At 36.6% G+C, this 22,861-nt stretch overlaps 1 protein-coding gene across 1 annotated transcript in view; it reads right to left on the reverse strand.

The window, feature by feature from the left end:
• Positions 1-22,861, reverse strand: part of Rif1 (Rap1 interacting factor 1) — a 276,189-nt gene that overhangs the window by 231,736 nt on the left and 21,592 nt on the right. Inside the window, exon 3 of the mRNA XM_090383047.1 lies at positions 10,654-10,691. Within this exon, the coding sequence (XP_090239173.1) occupies positions 10,654-10,691 (38 nt within the window). The remainder of the gene's footprint in view (positions 1-10,653; positions 10,692-22,861) is intronic.

Raw genomic sequence — 22,861 nt, forward strand, 5'->3', positions numbered from 1 at the left:
TCTTAATCTAATGGATTTTAATTACACTTTGAGTTGTTCCTGCTATGAAAGTTGTTTTTCTTTTCTCTGCATTCTTTGTAATTCTCGGCGTTGCCTCATTTAGGTCTGTAGCACGTGCAATATCACATGGTCTTTCATTTCGCTCAAAGCGTTTCACAATTTCATATTTTTTTTTCTATCAACGGAGGCGGACTGGCCATAAGCCTTGCTGGGGAAACCCCGGTGGGTCGGAGTGATTTTAGCCATAAACTGTAGTATGAGACCACTATAAATTTTCCTGGGTAAGAATTTTTGACCCAGTCCGCCTCTGTTTATCGATATTGCTTTTTTTTTTTTTCCTCTCTAAATCTGCAGTGTCTTCGCCAGGACGCTTCCTTTTCACACCTTTTAAGTATTTTACTCATTTTTAGGGAAAAAAGCACAATTACAAAACAAGGAGGTACGCTTAATACACATAAACAAAGCTGCGCGCGTGTAGCAACTGAACAAACAACACCGTAAAGGCTGAGATACACTATTAACACCTCACATTTTATTAAAGCACATTTCTGGGGGTCACTACCATAAAACGATAAAAACAATTTCCAGTTGCGTTTCTGCTAGTGGAATCTGTTATAAACTGGTAGTAAACTCCATCTAATTGCATTTGCGATTATACCGATAGCTGGAATTGTGTTGGTTTTTACGTTATTATGGTGAAATGTGTTTCCCCTTCACTGATATAAAACACATAAATACATTTTCAGAATCTTCTTCATTCCTATTGTGTTGCGGTCAGTTGGGGTGATTCCGCGTTCGACTGCCATTTCTTGTAAACACAAAAGCGAATTCGGTTCGTGTTATATAAGATAACGTTCCCCTATTTATAAATCGTGTATGATCGAATTCGTGTAATGTAAACACGTGTTATACGAGGACCAACTATATATGATATCAAAATTATTTTTTGCATGCACCCTTAATATAACTGGATAGATCCCATCAACCCCAAGATGCCTTTCTTATGTTTAACTTCAACAATTTCTCCTCCACTTTGCTCTCAGTTATTACAAAATCCTTTAGCTCCCTGTTACAGTTTGATAAACTTATGGCATTCTCCTCCCTTAATAACTCCTCATGTGTGAATGTAGATGCAAAATACTCATTCAGTTTGTCAGCTACCTCAGCAGGATCATCAACAATAGAACCATCGATATCAAATGGACCAATATGATTCATCCCCTTCCTTCTAGAGTTTACATAAGTAAAGAAGTCTTTACTGTTTTTCTTTCTGTCCTTTGCCAAAGGTTTCTCGTAATCTGCCTTTGCTTGTCTAACCTCCTTGTGTGATTACACACTATCTTATATATACCATAGGCAACAAGTAAAATGAGACATGATACAGCAGTTCTTATCAACAAAAACAACAATAACCTAGCTAAACAAAAAGAATACGCAAGCATCTCATTAGCACCTGATGTCCCTGAAGATAAAGAATTACTTGTAGCTGCCTGGTTTAGAAGAAAGTAGAGAGAATCATACACTATCTTACTAAAATTCAAGAGGACATTCCTCTAACTACAGGAAATTGTGTGACTGCATAGTATATACATATTTTGGCCTATAAAGACAAGCAGCAATTTAGGTCAGTAAGGTAATAATAATATACTAAGAAGTAAAATTACTATGTAATTTCCAGGCATTCAACTGTATTCCCCTTTTTATATATTTTCACAATTAATTCCCAGAATTCATTTCAAATGTGTAATCCCAACAAGGAGCACACAAAGGTCAAAGAGAATTTCAAAGGAGGAATGAGAGCTGAATTTCACATAGGGAAAATGTCTATGCATGCTACTGATAAGGAATTAAGCATTCCCAATTCAACAAATGGCAATGTGCTGAAGAAATGGAAGTTCACACATGGCACAGAATCCAAGAAATGACACCAGGTGGGTATAAAATACTAACAGGAGAAGATGGCTGGTTATCTCACCTTGGCCATCAGAGCCTGAGAAATCAGAGTTTGGAGCAACATTTAACCACGTTTACCCTTGGCAGCTTGTAGGGAGCTGTGCACAACTTTTAAAGGTGGGCTACAGCACACAAGCTTCTGATAACAAAAAGTACATCCATTGATTGGCATGGTGCAATGTGCAACAAATTCAGTCCCGTGAAGAACTGAGCCACACTACACATACTTCCAGTCTGATGAAAACATGTTTGGGTATATGGGACACCTGAAGAATACTTATTTGAATAAGTATTGTCCATATGTGAATATTTATTTTAATAAGTGTTAGCCCATATGTGAAGTTGGGAGGAACAAGTGTTATAGTTTGGGGTATCAATCATGGTAGAGACTAGGTTTACTGATTCCAAGCTGACTTAAATATGCAAGCAGCAGTGAAAGAGGTGGGTGGTACTAGTATTAACAATAAACTTCCAATTATGCAGGCTATAAAAAGGCACAGATAATCCAAACCTATTTTATTTTTAAATCTGATGTGTAAAGTTTTTTTTTTTTTTTTAAGGTTTTTCATAAAACTAAGAAGACCAATTTATCTATATATATCTATAGCGTCAATAAAGTATGCATAAATAACTTAACTTAAATATCCAACAGATAAAAATTATAAATGGATAAAGTTAAGAGATAAATCAGACTAGCACTTGAAAAAAAAAAAAAAGAAAAAAAGTGCAGTTTCTATACTTCTGTCTTGCAGTTTCTCTAATATTAATTTTATTCATATATGGAATTTTTTAAGGTTAATTACAATACAGCACAACTTCTTACATCTCCCAACAACTGAGGGAAGAATTTAATTTCCTTCTTTATGGAAGAAACCATATGTAAGATCTGAAAATCTTACAAAAATAAAATATATTTTTTTTGATTTCTGAAGTTAGTTTTCCTTTTTGGATTCTTGCCGTTGGGAGAAATGTTAATAGCGTCAGTTTCTATAAACAAGAATTATCCAGTAAGGATTGTAAAACTTAAAAGGTAGGAAGAACGAAAAACAGAAAAATTAGCTTTGCATCCGTCAAAACCAGAAAACTGACGGAAAATACTATAGCAAGCCCAGCAGGTGGTACGGCGCAACAAGTTTGAGGGGTCACGCACCGGAAACGCATATGGCTAAACGCACACACAAGCCTCTAAAAATAGACGCGATGGTCTCCAGTGACACATTTGTGGTTTGTCTGTAGTGCTATGGAGACAAGCTGTGATAACACAGAAGGAGTTGTTTTGATGCATTCGGCCTACATGAAAGAACTCAACGGATGTAAACAGGTAGGAAATAAAAAAGGAGAGGGGTATTGTGAATCACGTGCCACAGGGCTGGCTGACCTGCCAACTAATGAAAGGATAAAAATGAAGATAGGAAGGAGGAGATTGGTAGAACACTGTGGAGAGGCGTGACAAACTCGGAAAAATTGTGGATGGAGATGGACAAAAAAAAGAGTGAGAGAGTGTCAGTGAGTTGGGCAGTAAGAAGAGAGTGGGTCAGTGTCAGTGAGTTGGGCAGTAAGATGAGAGTGGGTCAGTGTCAGCGAGTTGGGCAGTAAGAAGGAGAGTGAGTCAGTGTCAGTGAGTTGGGCAGTAAGATGAGAGGGGGGGAGTGTCAGTGAGTGGGGCAGTAAGATGAGAGTTGGAGAAGAAAGGAAAGGGATGAGTTTCTTTTAGATAGAGTAGCCGGTGGAGAAAAGTGGCTAAGTTTTAATGTGTAGTCAGTATGAGGGGTAGATAAGCTTTAAGTGAACAGTTAAGTCGTTGATCTAATAAGTTAGTGAGAGAGGCAGTCGAGTAAGTGGAAAGATGAAGTTGGAGCGCAGAAGTCGGTCAGACAGCCAGTCAAAGGTAGACTGAGTTTCGAAGTGAGAGATGAACACGTGCCATAGAAAGGAGGGAAAATTTTTCAAGATCCTTAAAGTAGATGAGAAGGAGTCAACTCCATTATGAAGGAACGAGATTGCCTGATATTCTGAGAGCAAGTACGCTGGAGCTGATGAAATCCGAAGCCGGACAAAAAGAGTACAGCCATTCTGATCAGATGAAATTAATGCTTCATAAAGAAATAAAAAGGTACCCAAGGAAGGAATCCAGTATCTTATATCGAACTCCCCCCGTGATTGTGAGATGCGACCCAGATAGAAAGGATCCCCTACTCGCTTAGAGAAGGATGTACCGTGAAGTCTGCCAAGTTATGTAAGTAAGTGATTAGTTTGCTTAAGTACTCTCAACATCACACCGACTATAGGCACTCGATAACCAGTTTATCAGAACTTTTGATTGAACACATATGTATAAGTAGTACTTTATTGTAATGAATAAGTTAGTGAATGTTATGGACTGAAGGACATTACCCAGGGCAAGTCAATATACATATAGATAAATTTTGGAAGGGAATAGATATAAAATTTTTGATGTGATTGATACTTGTTAATATTTGGTTAAATAAGTGAATGACTAAGTATGAATTTTGGAAGGGGATAGACGGATGTCAGTAACCCCCGAATGTGCAAGTAGTTAATTGTAGAAATTTGATAGTAATAATAATTACCTAGATTAGAGAAGGTTGTAGGCTATAATCTGTTAGAAAACAGAGTAATGATTTATACTGAAATTAAGAGTATCGGAGCTTTATCAATTTGGAGTAGGAATTGTTTTGTAATGAAAGAAGAATGTTAATAGATTCTTTTGAAAGTCAATTGAACGCAGGAGTAAGGAAGTAGAAACATTTTGTTAGTTTAAAAGAGGAGATAGTTGTTTATGATTTATGTAAAGGAAATAGCCCTCCTTGAGTTTGCTCAATAGGCAAATTACTTTGCTCATTTACATTCTGTTATAAGAAGATGAAATTAAATCTATTTGGTCATGAGTTTAATAAACTTCTTTTGTTTGATGTATCTATGTAAAGGTGTCCAATAAACTGTATTTTTATTATACAACATTTGTGTGTCTCTTTGTTATTCTGAGAAAAAGCCTATCCAAAGGGAATTAAACTCATCAAGGAGATTTTCCCCTAGAACTTGGAATTTTCTGTAAAGAAATTGTCAGATTGCGCAAGTGGGGAGTTATTATAAAGGGGAGTTGTTAAAAGGGGAAATAATAAATATAACCAAATATATAAAGTAACATTTTCATAATATACCCCCCCCCCCACAATTGGCGAGCCAGCCAGGATATAATTCCCAAACGGAAGGCAGTGTACCAGAATAGCAAGGAAATAAGTTAAGCCCAGTTGCTGAAACTGAGAAAAAAATTCAGCTGGCGAGCCAGAATACATATCATATCGATTTAGAATTATTGTTTAATATAAAATTGATTATTGGTTGAAAAATATTAAGGTAAATAATGGTGGAGATAAAAAGTTAAGTATTGAGTTTGATTATTTATGTGGTATTGAATTGATCATCAGATAAATTTGCTAAGATAAGAAATTTATAGATTTAAAGTGTTAAACTTTGAAACACGTTTAATTATGTATTAGTGAATTGATCACAGATTGAACTTGGATTGAGTAGATAAAGGTGAATATAAAGAAAGGAATATTGAAGCATTAGGAGTAATTAAGTGTATAGGAATTGAGTATTAGGCTAAGAGATAAGCATTTAGGACAGATTAAACTTAAAAAGGGCAATTATATTACTGTTAATTAATTTGTCAATTAAATTAAAGATGGCTACAAGAAGGGCACATAGCAGTAGGGACAGGGAAAGAACAGAAAATAATGGAAGGGAAGAATCAGTGGAAACAAGTTCTAGCATAGTGAGTAACAATAATGGATCCCTTAGATTAAGTAAGTTCTTAAAAGTTTTTAGGGGCGAACCATCGGAAAGTGTAGACTATTTCCTGCGTAAACTGATAATGATAAAAGAAAAGGAGGGGCTAACAGAATTAGAGATAGTCACTATGGCCGAGTTTAAATTAGAAGGCGCAGCACAGAGAAAATATTTAGAAACTACGCAGTCCACAGAAGTTGAAACTCTCGAACAATTCGAGAAAATATTAAGAAAGCTATTCTCTGAGAAAATTACCTTCCTGGAAGGAATCAATATGCTAAGCAACATAACACAAACCAGTCGCGAAACCGTGGAAGAATATTATAAGAAGTTTAGAACAATTAAACTAAACACCGAAGTTTCCGAAAATGAAAATGGCGCCTTCGATAAAATTCTAATGGACCAGTTTTTAATCGGGAATTAGAGAAAGATATAGGCGAGAGATACTAAGGAGAAAGCCAAAATCCTTAGCAGAAGCGGCAGAACTAGCCGTCGAAGAGGAGAAACTAGATTTTCACGGTAGGGGGAACACTAGAAAGGACGTTAACATATTAGTATCCGAAGGGGAAACAAAACCCGAAAACAGTAGGGATAAGAAATTAGACGGTTTAGAGAAACAGATCGCAGGGGTGGAAGCCAAATTAAACAAGTTATTAGAAGAATTTAATACCAAGAAACAAATAAAGGAAGGGAACAAGGAACAGTTAGGCGAGAATACGAGGACCTGGGGAAGGCACAATTACTTAGAGGAAAACGGAGATGGAAGAGAAGGATGGAAAACTGGAGAGGGTGGCAAGGGTAGAATTCGTAGGTGGTGCTATAGATGCCAAAGGACAGATCACTGGACCCGTGACTGCAAGGGAGGCGAACTAGCAGAAGGATTTGAGGGGAGGAGAGAAAAACGGGGTTATAAAAATAACTGGGGAGATTATTGGGATCGAAATAGAGACTATCGATCAAGTAGGCCAAAAAACTCAGAACAGGTAAGGGAGGAAGCGCGCACTAATTATAGAAAGGGGAGCCATTGGCAGGAATACGGTAGGGAGTGCTGGTACAGAAATAGGCATCACGAGAGCAGAAATGAATACTGTCACGACAGGGGCACAAATCAAAGGCAGCAAATAAGCATGAATGCTCTGCACCTTAAATGCTGGAAAAATAATTCATGTGAAAAAAGGAGCAATAAATCAGGCGGCACAAGGAGGAAGCCACACACACACATAGAAGTGAGTTTATGAATAGAGAACCTATAGTTGTGGCCACCCTAGGACATAAATGGAATCATCCAAGTCAAGTCAAGTGTTATAGGTGTAACAGAATTGAGCATATAGCTAGATTTTGCCCAGCAAGAAGAGTACATCACAGAGATGAATATAAAGCTGATGACCCAAGAAATGAATGGAAACTGAAGAGGGGTCGGTTCTATCCATGGCGACCAACAAACCTGAAATATGGACCAAGCGAAAACGAAAGTAGATCCCATAGGATCAAAGTTGGTTATCAGATGAGAGAAAATGATGATAAATGTAAGAAACCGACTGCAGTGGTGGAAGCGAAAGGAAACATAAGGAAAGGCAATGAGAGGCAAGTGCAAAGAACGAGTCAAAAGTTACCGCAAAGAAAAAAAGATGTTGATAAAGTTCTGATTGCGCAGGAAGAATTAAGAAGATTAAGGAGAAAGAGAAGAATTAGAGAAAATGACGAAATAAGGCAACAAGCAGAAAACAAAATAGTGAATGTGGAATTAGTAGAATTAACAGAGAAGGTTAGGCAAAATTCAGGGCAAATAATATCTCAAAGGGAAGGGAGACTAGAAAATAAAAATAGGAAACCTCAAACGGGAGTAGCAGGACAGTGGAAAGAAGGACTTGCGAATCACAGTGCAGAAAGGGCAATTAAACTGAAAGAATCAAACAGACTCCAGCAATTATATTTAGTGGGAGGATTAATTGATGAGTACATGGGATGGGAATAGTTTTAGTAAAGCCCAAAATATACATTTAATTAATGTACATGTATATAATTGTAAATATTTGGCATCAGAAGGTAGTGTATAATAAGTGGTTGTATATTAAAGTGATGTAAATAGATGTAGGTGGTTAAATTCCAGGGAAGGTGATGGAGTATAAAAAAAAAAAAAAAAAAAAAAAATGGAAAAAAAATTTTACACAGGTATAATTTTTTTTTGGGAGAGGAGCGGCAATTGTAAGATCTGAAAATCTTACAAAAATAAAATATATTTTTTTTGATTTCTGAAGTTAGTTTTCCTTTTTGGATTCTTGCCGTTGGGAGAAATGTTAATAGCGTCAGTTTCTATAAACAAGAATTATCCAGTAAGGATTGTAAAACTTAAAAGGTAGGAAGAACGAAAAACAGAAAAATTAGCTTTGCATCCGTCAAAACCAGAAAACTGACGGAAAATACTATAGCAAGCCCAGCAGGTGGTACGGCGCAACAAGTTTATGAGGGGTCACGCACCGGAAACGCATATGGCTAAACGCACACACAAGCCTCTAAAAATAGACGCGATGGTCTCCAGTGACACATTTGTGGTTTGTCTGTAGTGCTATGGAGACAAGCTGTGATAACACAGAAGGAGTTGTTTTGATGCATTCGGCCTACATGAAAGAACTCAACGGATGTAAACAGGTAGGAAATAAAAAAGGAGACGGGTATTGTGAATCACGTGCCACAGGGCTGGCTGACCTGCCAACTAATGAAAGGATAAAAATGAAGATAGGAAGGAGGAGATTGGTAGAACACTGTGGAGAGGCGTGACAAACTCGGAAAAATTGTGGAAGTGAGTTGGGCAGTAAGAAGGAGAGTGAGTCAGTGTCAGTGAGTTGGGCAGTAAGATGAGAGGGGGGGGAGTGTCAGTGAGTGGGGCAGTAAGATGAGAGTTGGAGAAGAAAGGAAAGGGATGAGTTTCTTTTAGATAGAGTAGCCGGTGGAGAAAAGTGGCTAAGTTTTAATGTGTAGTCAGTATGAGGGGTAGATAAGCTTTAAGTGAACAGTTAAGTCGTTGATCTAATAAGTTAGTGAGAGAGGCAGTCGAGTAAGTGGAAAGATGAAGTTGGAGCGCAGAAGTCGGTCAGACAGCCAGTCAAAAGTAGACTGAGTTTCGAAGTGAGAGATGAACACGTGCCATAGAAAGGAGGGAAAATTTTTCAAGATCCTTAAAGTAGATGAGAAGGAGTCAACTCCATTATGAAGGAACGAGATTGCCTGATATTCTGAGAGCAAGTACGCTGGAGCTGATGAAATCCGAAGCAGGACAAAAAGAGTACAGCCATTCTGATCAGATGAAATTAATGCTTCATAAAGAAATAAAAAGGTACCCAGGAAGGAATCCAGTATCTTATATCGAACTCCCCCCGTGATTGTGAGCTGCGACCCAGATAGAAAGGATCCCCTACTCGCTTAGAGAAGGATGTACCGTGAAGTCTGCCAAGTTATGTAAGTAAGTGATTAGTTTGCTTAAGTACTCTCAACATCACACCGACTATAGGCACTCAATAACCAGTTTATCAGAACTTTTGATTGAACACATATGTATAAGTAGTACTTTATTGTAATGAATAAGTTAGTGAATGTTATGGACTGAAGGACATTACCCAGGGCAAGTCAATATACATATAGATAAATTTTGGAAGGGAATAGATATAAAATTTTTGATGTGATTGATACTTGTTAATATTTGGTTAAATAAGTGAATGACTAAGTATGAATTTTGGAAGGGGATAGACGGATGTCAGTAACCCCCGAATGTGCAAGTAGTTAATTGTAGAAATTTGATAGTAATAATAATTACCTAGATTAGAGAAGGTTGTAGGCTATAATCTGTTAGAAAACAGAGTAATGATTTATACTGAAATTAAGAGTATCGGAGCTTTATCAATTTGGAGTAGGAATTGTTTTGTAATGAAAGAAGAATGTTAATAGATTCTTTTGAAAGTCAATTGAACTCAGGAGTAAGGAAGTAGAAACATTTTGTTAGTTTAAAAGAGGAGATAGTTGTTTATGATTTATGTAAAGGAAATAGCCCTCCTTGAGTTTGCTCAATAGGCAAATTACTTTGCTCATTTACATTCTGTTATAAGAAGATGAAATTAAATCTATTTGGTCATGAGTTTAATAAACTTCTTTTGTTTGATGTATCTATGTAAAGGTGTCCAATAAACTGTATTTTTATTATACAACATTTGTGTGTCTCTTTGTTATTCTGAGAAAAAGCCTATCCAAAGGGAATTAAACTCATCAAGGAGATTTTCCCCTAGAACTTGGAATTTTCTGTAAAGAAATTGTCAGATTGCGCAAGTGGGGAGTTATTATAAAGGGGAGTTGTTAAAAGGGGAAATAATAAATATAACCAAATATATAAAGTAACATTTTCATAATATACCCCCCCCACACACATAAAACTAGACAACTGTACATGAAAAGTCACAACTACTTGTGACAAACATGGTTTCACATACATTCAAATATACTGATCAGTTATGATAAATAAATTTTAAAAAATTAAAAAAATTCATATTTCAGTTGTGTGTGTGAGAGAGAGAGAGAGAGCTTAGTTCAGTTTATAATTTTTTTTTACTAAAAATGTGAAAAAAATCATGCACACAATCCACAAAATCTTCATAAGAAGAATTGGGAATTTCCCTGTATTTACAAAAATGTGGTCAAGAAAATGAAATCATTCTATAAAAATATATCAAGTGTTTAGAAACAAGGCTATTAGAATTTTCAAAGCATCTAAACTGAACACAGAAAATCATATTTATTTTTACTACCTTGCTTATGAGTAAAAATAGTCATAAAGATGATAAAACTTGCACTTGATACTGGTGATAAAGAATTAGTGAATCAAATATTAATAAAACCTACCTTCTACAATACTACTATTGAGTTTTTCATCAGATAATCTGCAAAAATTAAAGTATTTATTAAAATATTTTTAAATACATAACAGAGATAATAAAAATAATTCAAAATTAAGGTATGGAAGGTAATATAATGAACTTAAAACTTTCATCATCACCTAAATCTGTAATATCCAGTGGGTTTAAAGGTGGCCACAATAGTCTGACATATCAGCCCTGCTGATTAATAGTCTTTCATTCACTTTTTTCCCTCGCTGCTCTCTTTTTCCTGCTAAATTGTTAGCCCACGCCAGGCTTAATACCATTCACTTTTGCTTCAAATATCTCTTTGGCTAATTCTTCTAACATACCCATACCATTTTAATTCAACTTTACTTAAATTTGATTAGATATTTGTTACCTTAAAATTTTGTCTTATTTCCCCACTTGTAATATGGTCATACCATTGCTTCCATCTGTTATTTCAATTTATTTTCTTTAAAACTCATTTCTTAAGATTCATTTTTGATCAATTACTTCATTTCTTAAAAAGTTCAAGTTCCATAGGTTAAAATAGGGTTTAAAGTCACATTTTATAACATGGTTTTTAGGGGAAAAAAAAAAGATTAACATACAAAGAAAAGTCTTTGTGAATCTAGATAAACTATTCCTACATATGTAAAATTACTAACGCTCTAATTTTTGGTCATTTAATCTGCACTTTTACTTTTCCCCTATTATTATTATTAATTTTTATTTATTATTATTGTTTAATTTCTTGGGAGAAAGAAATACATAGGAATTAACTAATTCTAATAAGATATTAAACAATAATGCACTCTATTTAAATTTTAAAAGCTACAAAAATTATCAAGTTTATTAAAAGAAACTGGAAAGAAAACTTTACAGAAAACTTTTTTTCTAATAAAGAAAACATTCCAATAACAACCTTTTAGAGACCAATTTTAAACACAATTCAAAGTATACAGACAACAGAGGAGTGTGGAGGGATTATGCTCTAAGTAAAGAAGCATACTAAATCTAAGGCAGTTAATCCAGTCAACATGAGTGGCCAGTGCAATGTGGAGACAATCTGGTGTGAAATAACCACTGGGAAAACAAAAATGAGAGCAGGAGTGTGTTAAAGGCCTAATGACAGTGATGAGTATAACAAACAACTATACACAAAAATAGAGTGTGTGCCAGTAATCAAAATGTCTTATAATTGATGGGGGGGGGGATTTTAACTTTACAGATATTGATTGGAACTTGTGGGCTGGTCACTCACACACTAGCAAGACTTATGTGGATTTAATGGATGATTGTTTTCTACAGCAGCATGTTAGAGATGCAACAAGAGGAAACAATACTCTTGATATGATTAGCAGCAGTGATTCTTCATACATTAACAATCTGGAAGTAAAAGACCCTCTGTGTGGCAGTGATCACAGCATGGTGATGACGGATTTACTTAAAGACAACTACTATCAAGGGTAAAGGGAAAGGAGTTTGCTTTTGTAAGGGCGGCTACAGTGGTCTCAGACAGTTTTTAATTCTATGCAGTGAAACTATCTGATGTTACAAAAAGCAAATTCTAAATGGGAAACATTTAGGGAAATAATCATGGAAGATACTAGGCTTTTCATATCCAACTAAGAAATACCCATTCCAGGCTTAGACCTAAATAGATGTCAGATGCAGGGGTTAGACTTGTAGCAGAGAAGAAATAAGTATGGGATGCATATAGATTACCAGGTGATATAGAAGCCTATGGTAGAAATAAACTAGTCTGTAATCAAGTCACAAAGGAGTTATGAGAAGTCACTAGAAAAAAATGCCAAGGAAAGCAGTAAAGGCTTGTTTACTTATATCAACAGTAGAAGAGGTTGAATCACATTGGTTCACTTGATGTCGATGGTTTAACTGTTGATGACCTGCTCAAGTTGCTTGCAAACTGAATAGGTATTTTGCATCTTCATTCATGCATGAGTTCTTTAGGGAGAGGAATTCCAGAAGTTCCTTAAAATCTAGCAAGGAAGCTAAATGATTTTGTGAAAGAGAAATTGTTGAAGCTTATCATAAAAAAAAAAGGTGCCTGTGGTGAATGGGATCTATTCAATTATATCAAGGGAGGCAGCAAAGGAGGTAAGCAAATCCTTAGCCATATTTATGAGAGCACCTTGGATTCAAGAGAGGTTGCTATAGATTGAAGTTGGGCAAATATCCCCAATTCACAAGGTGACATGACTAATTATAGACCTCTCAGCTTAACTTATGTTCCAGGAAAAATAATGGAGTCCCTAGTTAAAGTAATGCAGACCAGCTAGAGAGGAATAAACTTAGAAAGGAATAAACATTGAAAATAGTTACCGTATAACAGAGAAAATTTCCATATAATGAACTGATTTCGAGAGACCTGGGCACGGATGTTTCGCACATCTGGCCTTTAGGCAATAAAGCTGATGCTGTAGAAAGCATGATTTAAGAGCTAAAGGAATTAAGCATTAATCCCTTTAGCTATTATGCATTGCAGGATCATCTAGACAAGACTGCAGCAATAATTCAGACACAGCATGGGTTTGTTAAGGGAAAGTCTTGTCTGACAAATTTGATAGGATATTATGATGTGGTTACAAAGGAACTGGATGCAAAAAATAATTTTGATATCATATATTTGGATTTCAGGAAAGCTTTTGACACTGTTGCGCATGGAAGACTATTGTACAAATTGGAGCAGAATGGTATTAAGGGTAAGTTGCTACAATGGATAAAAGGATGGTTAAGTGCGAGAAGACAGAGGGTGGTAATCAATGGGTGCTGCTCTTCTTGGACTAATGTTATTAGTGGAGTCACACAGAGTTTGGTGTTAGGTCCACTGTTGTTTTGTATATTTATCAATGATATTGATGAAGGTATATCAGGCTTAATGTCGAAGTTTGCAGATGATACAAAGGTTGGCAGGGTTGTTAATGACAGTCATGGCAGTGTGCTACTGCAACAGGATCTAGATAATTTGGGCAGATGGGCTAAGAAGTGGCAACTGAAGTTTAACCTTGACAAATGCAAAGTACTGCATATGGGTAGAAGTAACCCCAGAGAAACATACCAACTGTGTGGTACTACACTTAAGGTGGTAGAAAATGAAAAAGACCTAGGAGTAATTGTGCAGGCAGATATGAAGTTCTCTGAGCAATGCAGACAGGCTGCCAGGGCAGGTCATGGTGTTTTGTCAATGATATATAGGAATTTTGCTGGCAGGGAAAAGGAGGTGATTATCCCTCTGTATAAGGCAATGGTCAGGCCACGCCTTGAGTACTGTGTACAGGTCTGGAGGCCTCATTTTAGGAAGGATGTAGATTTACTTGAGCGTGTACAGAGAAGGGCAACAAGATTGGTGAGGGGAATGAAGGGATCCTCTTACCAAGAGAGGCTTAAGTTCTGCAAATTGCAGTGGCTGGAGACTAGACACCTGCGCGGTGATCTGATTGAGGTATATAAGGCCTTGAATGGGTTGAGCACGCTGAATTCTGATGGGATCCTTCCACTTGTTCAGATTACGAACCTAAGGGGGCATAAATTCAAATTAAGAAAAGACAGATGTAGAATAGATGTGCAGAAATTTGCCTTTAGCCAGAGGGTGGTTAATTGCTGGAACAAACTTCCATCTGTCGTTGTGGAAGTTTATAGGTTGAATAAATTTAAGGAGGAACTGGATTTGGAGGGAATGGTGTGATTTTTTTTTTTTTTGGCTGATGCTGCATAAGCTCATACATTTGCTTTCCTGCATCACATGCCACTACTACTACCTACTACTATTAATAGCTAAAGGCTTTAATTCCACGAATTAAGAGCTAAAACATTTTACAATTTAATGGTGCCTGTAAAACTGGCCAACCACGGCGCAAAATAGAAAAAGATGGAAGTTTGGGAGAGGCCTTTGCCCAGCAGTGGGTCAGCAATGGCTAAAAGGAAGTAAAACCAATACAACATACTCTACTATATACCGAGAAGTCCAGATGATCAGCTGTCCGCAGCCACTGGCAAAGGTTAAGGCATATTCCCGATGGGGGCATTGGCTCTAGTCAACCTATTTTCTACCATAAGCATCCTATTAGAGAATCAGAAGAGAGTGATTTTTCTTTATCTCGGAAATTCATCTGTTGTTTCGAAGAAATGAGTCATTCACACATTCACTAAATTTCACCTGTCTCTGTTTACATGGTAGCTACAAGTGGTCCCTAATTTCAGTTTTGTTTTAACTGCTGTGCAAGTAACATTACAGTGTCTAAGAGGAAATCCTTGAGTGTAGTGTAAAAAAGTGAAAGTGCTTAATAGTGTAGATCACAGCGTTAAAAAAAAAGAAAACCACTTTAAAATTTGATGTCACTGTCAGTACTGTGTCAACCATTCTGAAAAACCCTGTTTCTTTTCTCAAACTGTTTGAGGAAATGGGACCCAGTTGGAAATTATGCCCTTGGGAAGATGCAGATGAATGAAGCAGTTTTTAAGCGAATGAAATTGATTCGAGACCAAAACATGCCGATATCAGGGCTATTAATAAAAGAAAAGGCTATGGAGTACACAACTCTTCTGGGACACAAAACATTCCAAGCCAGTTCTGGTTGGCTGGACAAATTTAAAGAATGTCATGGCTTACTCGAAAAAGTTATTTTTGATGAAAGTGGAGTTGCAATTGAAGAAGACTACATCCATTGGAATTAAACAGTTTTTAAAAAAAATTATGGAGGACTAAGAGTCCAAAGACATATTCAACATTGATGAGATGTCTATTTTTTAAACGTTGCCGAACAAGACACTGACTTAAAGGTGGCAAATGTTTAGGTCGTAAAAATAATGAGGAGAGAATTACACTCTTGGTTGCAAATATGGCTGGTAATGAAAAACTGAAGCTTTTAGTAATAGGCAAAAGTAAATAACCCTGATGTTTCAAAGGAGTAAAGTCGTTAGAGTTGGACTACAACAAAAAACCTTGAATGGCAAGCAAAATTTTTGAGCAATGGATTTTAAATTTCGATAGAAAAAAGATGACAAAAGAAAACATAAAAATCACATTGATAGTTGACAACTGCCCTGCCCACCTTCACTCAGTAATTTCGAAATTTACCAGTGTGAAGCATGTTTTTTTTTCTTCTGAATAATTCATCCTAACTGCAGTCAATGGACCAAGGCATTATCAAGATCTGAAAATGTACTACCGAAGGCACATACTGAAAAAAATTATACCGCAAATAGAAACCAACCAACCAACCAACCTATAGATTCTGTTATAGATTTGTGGATGTGCATATCAGAGTTTGCAAAAGTGTGGAGTCAAGATGTAACAGAAGCAACGATTAAGAATTAATGGAGATGAGAGGGATAAACTACTAGAAGACATTGAGAAATCTTGGGAAGAGTTTCAAGCGAAGCTTGATCAGTGGAGAAATTGTTCTTGACGAATTTTTAGGAGTTGAAAATGATGTCATAGTAGTTTAAATCCGAGTGATGTCCAACATTTTGGAGCGTTTTTAAAGAACTAGTGACAATATTGACGACGAGTTGGATGAAAATGAGGACAATATTAAACCTTCCAAACAAATGTTGGCAGCATTTGAAACTGCATTGAGGCCTTCAGTGGGAAGAAAATGTAACAGAAAATATCTCATTTAAAGTTTAAACAAATGCGAACAATTTTATGAATGGTGTACAGTAGAATCCAGTGTACAACAAAATATAACTAAATATTTTGCGAAATAATTCTTAAAAGTGTACTAATAAATTGTGGGCATCATGTAAGTAGCCATTTCTTAATATGTATGTATAAATAAATTGTTTGTTTTAAAATGTTAGAAAATTTATTCATTCCCACTTCTTTCCCATATTTCTGAATTTACAATATTTTTCACTGTTGAAGAGGTCATATTTCTTTATAACGAAATTTCTGTATAACGAATTTTTTCGAGGGAACAGTTGATTTCATTATATAGAGGTCCGACTGTGTGTGTTTTTTTTTTTTTTTTTTTTATTTGGTAGTTGTTGGCGCATCGGCTTCTGTGGCCATATTGCACCTCCCAAGGTTTTTGCAGTACTTTGATCCAAGCCCGATGCGGGAATCGAACCCGCGACCTTTGGGTTGCCGGGTAGGTACTTTACCCACTCGGCGACTGTGTGTGTGTGTGTGTGTGTGTGTGTGTGTGTGTGTGTGTGTGTGTGTGTGTGTGTGTGTGTGTGTGTGTGTGTGTTGGCCATCTGGACTTCTCAGTATATAGTAATGTTGTTATAGGTTTTACTTCTTTTTAGCTATTGCTGACCCACTGCTGGGCAATGGTGTGGGTGTGTGTGTACATACACACACACACACCATTATTTTTTATTACAACAACAAATTAACCTTATTTATTATGTTTTTTGGTTTTTGAATTGGTGCTATTGATAATTGTAAACTATTGCAATAGTTTACAATTAAACATTATATGCACATTATTAGGGCAAGGTCCTAATCATTTTAGGATCCGTTTTTGAGTTGCAGGTGCATTTCAGGCATTAAGGCTTAATGATGCTGACTAACAATTTAGGTGTTAGCAGCAACCAATTCGCCTAGGTTTTTACGAGCTAAACACTTATTTTGATCATTCTTATGCTGATCAACTGGTGATAACTAGATGGCACAACAGTACATTAAGATATTATGTTTCTAATTCTGATTGAGGGGAACATGCCCCCCTCCAAATCTGCCTATGCTAACAGTCTCACCAACTTAATTTAAGCTTCACTTAGATACTTGTGAAAACAAAAATTAAACAAATCAACATTAAAACAGGAATGTAATTAACATATATACATTTAATATACTGTATGCACAAATATTATTTACACAATAATTAATCAAACCAAATTATTCACATTTTAAAAAGGTAAGGACAGAAGTCTAGAACAGAATTTTGTGTCCTTTTCTCTCCATAAAGTTCATTACAGCAGTGCCAAAACATGCTAAATCCTTGGCTTAAATTGTCACTCCATTCCATGTTTGGACCATCTTAAGAGAATAAGCAACCCTTCAAATTGAAAACTTCGATCATCTTTTTTGTTGTGAGCTGTTTTACTTTTAATATCAGCCAATTCCCCCCCCCCCGACCTTACTCTCTGTTGGCACCAACTCAATCAGATCCTCATTGGGAGAGCTCAGCACAATTCACCATTAGAAAGACACTTTCACCATTAGAAATTTTGTCTAATAACTCAATTTTATTCGCCAATGTCATTACCTTCTTTGATAATTTTACATTCACATTTCCCTTGTTATTCGTAGCCATTTTTTGTATGGGTTAGAAAGAATTTGTCCAAATAAAGTCACTTTCTTCCGTTAACATACATACTCAAAAAAGTCTGTTTTACACTGCAAAATGGTAGATTTATCAATTTTGTAAGCATATCAATTTATAAATTGATAAATTTATTCAATTTTAAAAGCATATAAATTAAAAGCAAACGATGAAACCTTCCATGGCAAGCGCATAACACATACCGAACAAGGATTAGCGAGAAACATCCATGCTCGCGATTTTGTCACCCCTCTCCCCCCACCCACCGAGCACTGTTTTGACCGGGAAAGATAATTTTAGCAACACCCATGTTTTTTTATGGCGGAAAATGTTCACGGCACTTTAAAATTCACATTTTTTTAGGTTTCATTTTATGTTAAATCAGCGACCGCGAATACGCGAAAACAGATACAGCGAATAGCAGGGGTTTACTGTACTATGATGTAACAAAGAAATTGAATGCAAAAATCTTTGAGACCATATACTTAGATTTCGATAAAACTTTTGACACTGTTCCCCATGAAAGACTGTTGTACAAATTGGAGCAATGTAGTATAGCAGCAAATTACTGCTATGAAAAAAGATATGGTTGAGTACAAAAGACAGAAGACTGTTATAAATGGGTACTGCTCTTCTTCGACTAATGTTGTTAGCAGAGTCCGTCGGGATATAGTGCTAGACCTTTACTATTTTCAATAGTTATCAACAATGTTGATAACTATTCATCAGGTACTTTGGAGACATGCAAGTCATCAGGTACTTTGGAGACATCAATCAGGTGTGGTTGAAAAGCTGGTTTCAGTGTGAGATCATGTTTCTCAAAATCAGTAAACCTTTCACTATATTTGAGGAGTCTAGAAAAGCTGTGTATTCTGTCATGTCGCATTTCCTTAATGATTTGTTTGTATCCTGTTCATTAATTACTTTTGCCAGTTCAGGGAAGTGTTTGGCTGAAAGTTCCAATTGGTTAAGCAGGGTTTTGAAAAAGGTCAACTTCTTCAGAAATGCCTGTATTTTAAGCCACATATTATATTTAGATTCCATTTTACCTTCTAAAAAAATTATTCAGATCACTTTGCTTTAGCATTATATTACGCAAAACTGCAATATCTCTGCAGAATTCCACTTTTGACAATTCACGCTGTTGATTCAGTTCCTCAAAAAAGCTTGTGATTTATTTTTGCAAAGATAAAAGTTTGACAGGTATTTGTTCTTGGGACAACCAGTGCACTTTAGAATGATATGGCAGATCCACGCTGAATGTTTCATCATTAAGCTGAAGCATGTTGTGAAATTGGCGACGACGTGATGTATTTGCTCGAATGTAGTCTACAATACCTATAACTTTATTTATTTAATGTGTCACTTAAAACGGTAGATTTGGAACACAGATTCTGCTGATGAAGGATACAGTGAAAGGAAATCAAAGTATCTGGATCTGACAATTCTTTCTGTAGTAACACAACAAATCCTTCATGTTTTCCTCTCATGGAAGGTGTGCCATCTGTGCATACACTTACTAAATTACATAAATTCCATTTTGTTTCACAGCATTTTTCTTTGAAGATGGTGAAAATGTCAATTCCACATGTTCTGGCAGTAAGGGTACCCAAAGTCAGTAACCCCCTCATGACAATGAAAATCTGCAATTATAACACGAATAAAAAATAACACCTGCACTGAGTCAGTAATATCAGTGAATTCATCCAAGACCATCAAATAATAAATGGCTTCGCTCTGGCATATTGCATGAAGTTGTTCTGTTATATTACAGGCTAATTCACATTGCCGATCAGTTATGGCGATCCTTGAAAGAGGTAGTTGTTTGTACTTATTAACCTTAACTGAATCTAACCATCCTACAACTTCAACAATGTATTCTTTTATGATTTCCACATTGCTGAATGGCTTACCTCTTCTTCCAAGTATATATGCTACTTTAGTGTCTCTTCAGTGATGTCAGTCCCTTGTCCTGACATAGTTTTGAATACTTGCTGCTGCTGCTTTCCATCTTTCATTTTCTTAAGTGCAGACTTTTGAGATTCTCCTTCTAGTTTAGCATATTTGTTGTCCTTATGAGTCGCATAATACTGATATGCATTATATTTCTTCACTGTTGCCAATATGGCATCGCATAAACACATCATTTTATCTTTCACTGCAACAACGCAATACTGCAATTCCCATTCTTCATTGAATACTCTCTCTTTTCCTCCTTTAATGCTCTTTTCTAATTTCTTGATATAATCAGGTAACCAGTAAAAATAAAAAATGAAATACACAGATTGATTGAAGATTCAATTTTAAAGGAAACAAGCAATGGAAACTGATGGCACTGGGGAGAATGACCAGAATGTCAACTGATACTGATAGCAGTCAGCTTTTTTTTTTTTTTTTTAGGAGCATTAGCAACTAAGGCCATATTGCTCCGGGATATGTGGTGGTCATTCCCTGACCTTTCCGCATCCTCCATATTTGGTGGTGACGGGCTCGTACCCCGGTCTAATCAAGAAGCGTGTGCTATGCACTGCTGCTCCTTCCCACCTGGCTAGGGAGGCGCCTAGCAGTCAGCAAGATGAGTAATCACAAATAAGAAAGGTAACGTTGCCAAATGAAGTTCAGTTTCAAGTGGAAGTAATGCCGAATGATCTATGTGGGAAACAATAATATTCTGTAAAGATTAGTGAATTAGAATAAATGCTTTATTTTGTATTTGAACAAACAGAGGAGTGAAGTGGAAGTGGTTTTTTTTTTTTTTTTTGGCTGATGCTGCATAAGCTTGCTTTCTTGCATCAAATGCCTCTACTAATGCTAATGCTATTTACTTTAATATATAATTCATTATTATTTTCCTTAACCAAAATGGATGTCAGATGAACTAATGAGGCATATGGCAGAGAAGAAAAATGCATGGGATACTTACAAATTAACACATGACACAGAAGCCTATGATAGATACAAGTTGATATGCAACTAAGTTACAAAGGAGGTTAGGCAGGCGAAGGCAGATTACGAGAAATCCTTGGCAAGGGATGCAAAGAAAAACAGCAAAGAGTTCTTTACTTATGTAAACTCTAGAAGGAAGGGGATGAATCAGATTGGTCCACTTGATATTGATGGGTCAACTGTTGATGACCCTGCTCAGGTAGCTAACAAACTAAATGAATATTTTGCATCGACATTCACACATGAGGAGTTATTCAGCGAGGGGAATGCCAGAGGTGTATTCAACTCTAGCAGTAAGCTACAGAATCTTGAAATAACTGGGAGTAAAGTGGAGGAGAAACTGTTGAAGATAAACACAAGAAAGGCACCCGGGGTGGATGGGATCTATCCAGTTATATTAAAGGAGGCAGCAAAGGAAGTAAGCAAACCCTTAACCATAATTATGAGAGCTTCCTTGGACTCAGGGGAGGTACCCATAGACTGGAAATGTGCAAATGTGACCCCAATTCACAAAGGAGGATCAAAGGCTGACACAAGTAATTATAGACCTGTGAGCTTAACTTCTGTTCCAGGAAAATTAATGGAGGCACTGGTTAAAGAAGCAATGCAGGATCATTTAGACAAGACTTCAGTTATAGCTCGGACTCAGCATGGTTTTGTTAAGGGAAAGTCTTGCCTGACCAATTTGATTGGATATTATGATGCAGTCACAAAAGAACTGGATGCAGAGAATAGCTTTGATATTATATACTTGGATCTTAGAAAGGTTGATACTGTTGCACATGGAAGACTGCTACACAAATTGGAGCAGTGTGACATTGGAGGCAAATTGCTGCTATGGATAAAGGGGTGGTTGAGGGGAAGAAGACAGAGAGTGGTAATCAATGGACACTGCTCATCGTGGACTAATGTTATTAGTGGAGTCCCTCAGGGCTCAGTGTTGGGTCCATTATTGTTTTCTGTATTTATAAATGATATTGATGATGATATATCAAGCTTAATGTCCAAGTTTGCAGACAATACAAAGGTTGGCAGGGTTGTCAAGGACACTACTGACACTATGCTGCTGCAACAGGATCTGGAAAGGTTGAGCAGATGGGCTGAGAGGTGGCAAATGAAGTTTAACATTGACAAATGTAAAGTACTACACATGGGAAACAGCAACCCCAGAGCAACGTATCAACTCTGTGGTACTACACTGACAGTGGTAGAGAATGAAAGGGACTTGGGGGTGGTTGTGCAGGCAGATATGAAGTTCTCTGAACAGTGCAGACGGGCTGCAAGAGTAGCTCATGGAGTATTGTCAATGATATACAGGAATTTTTCCAGCACGGATAAGGAGGTGATTATTCCCTTGTATAAGGCAATGGTCAGGCCACACCTAGAGTACTGTATACAGGTCTGGAGGCCTCATTTCAAGAAGGATGTAGAGCTGCTGGAACGAGTACAGAGAAGGGCAACAAGATTAGTGAATGGAACAAAGGGGTGCTCTTACGAAGAAAGGCTTAAGTTTTGTTTTGCAAATTACAGTGTCTGGAGACTAGGCACCAGCGAGGTGATCTGATAGAGGTGTATAAAGCCTTGAATGGTTTGAGTATGCTCAATGCTGATGGGATTCTTCCTCTAGCTCAGAATAATCACCTGAGAGGGTATAAATTCAAATTGAGGAAAGACAGAGGTAGGATAGACGTGCGGAAATTTGCCTTTAGCCAGCGGGTGGTTGGTTGGTGGAACAGACTTCCATCCCTTGTAGTGGAGGTTGATAGCCTAAATAAGTTTAAGGCTCAGCTGGACAGGTATTTTGAACAAACAGAGGGGTGAAGTGGAAGTGGTTTTTTTTTTTTTTTTTTTTTTTTTGCTGATGCTGCATAAGCTTGCTTTCTTGCATCAAATGCCTCTACTAATGCTATTTACTTTAATATATAATTCATTATTATTTTCCTTAACTAGAAAAGGCAATGCATA

Source organism: Mastigoproctus giganteus, chromosome 10 (assembly GCF_048544385.1).
Source record: "Mastigoproctus giganteus isolate SK-2022 chromosome 10, ASM4854438v1, whole genome shotgun sequence".
Classification (NCBI taxonomy): Eukaryota; Metazoa; Arthropoda; class Arachnida; order Uropygi; family Thelyphonidae; genus Mastigoproctus; species Mastigoproctus giganteus.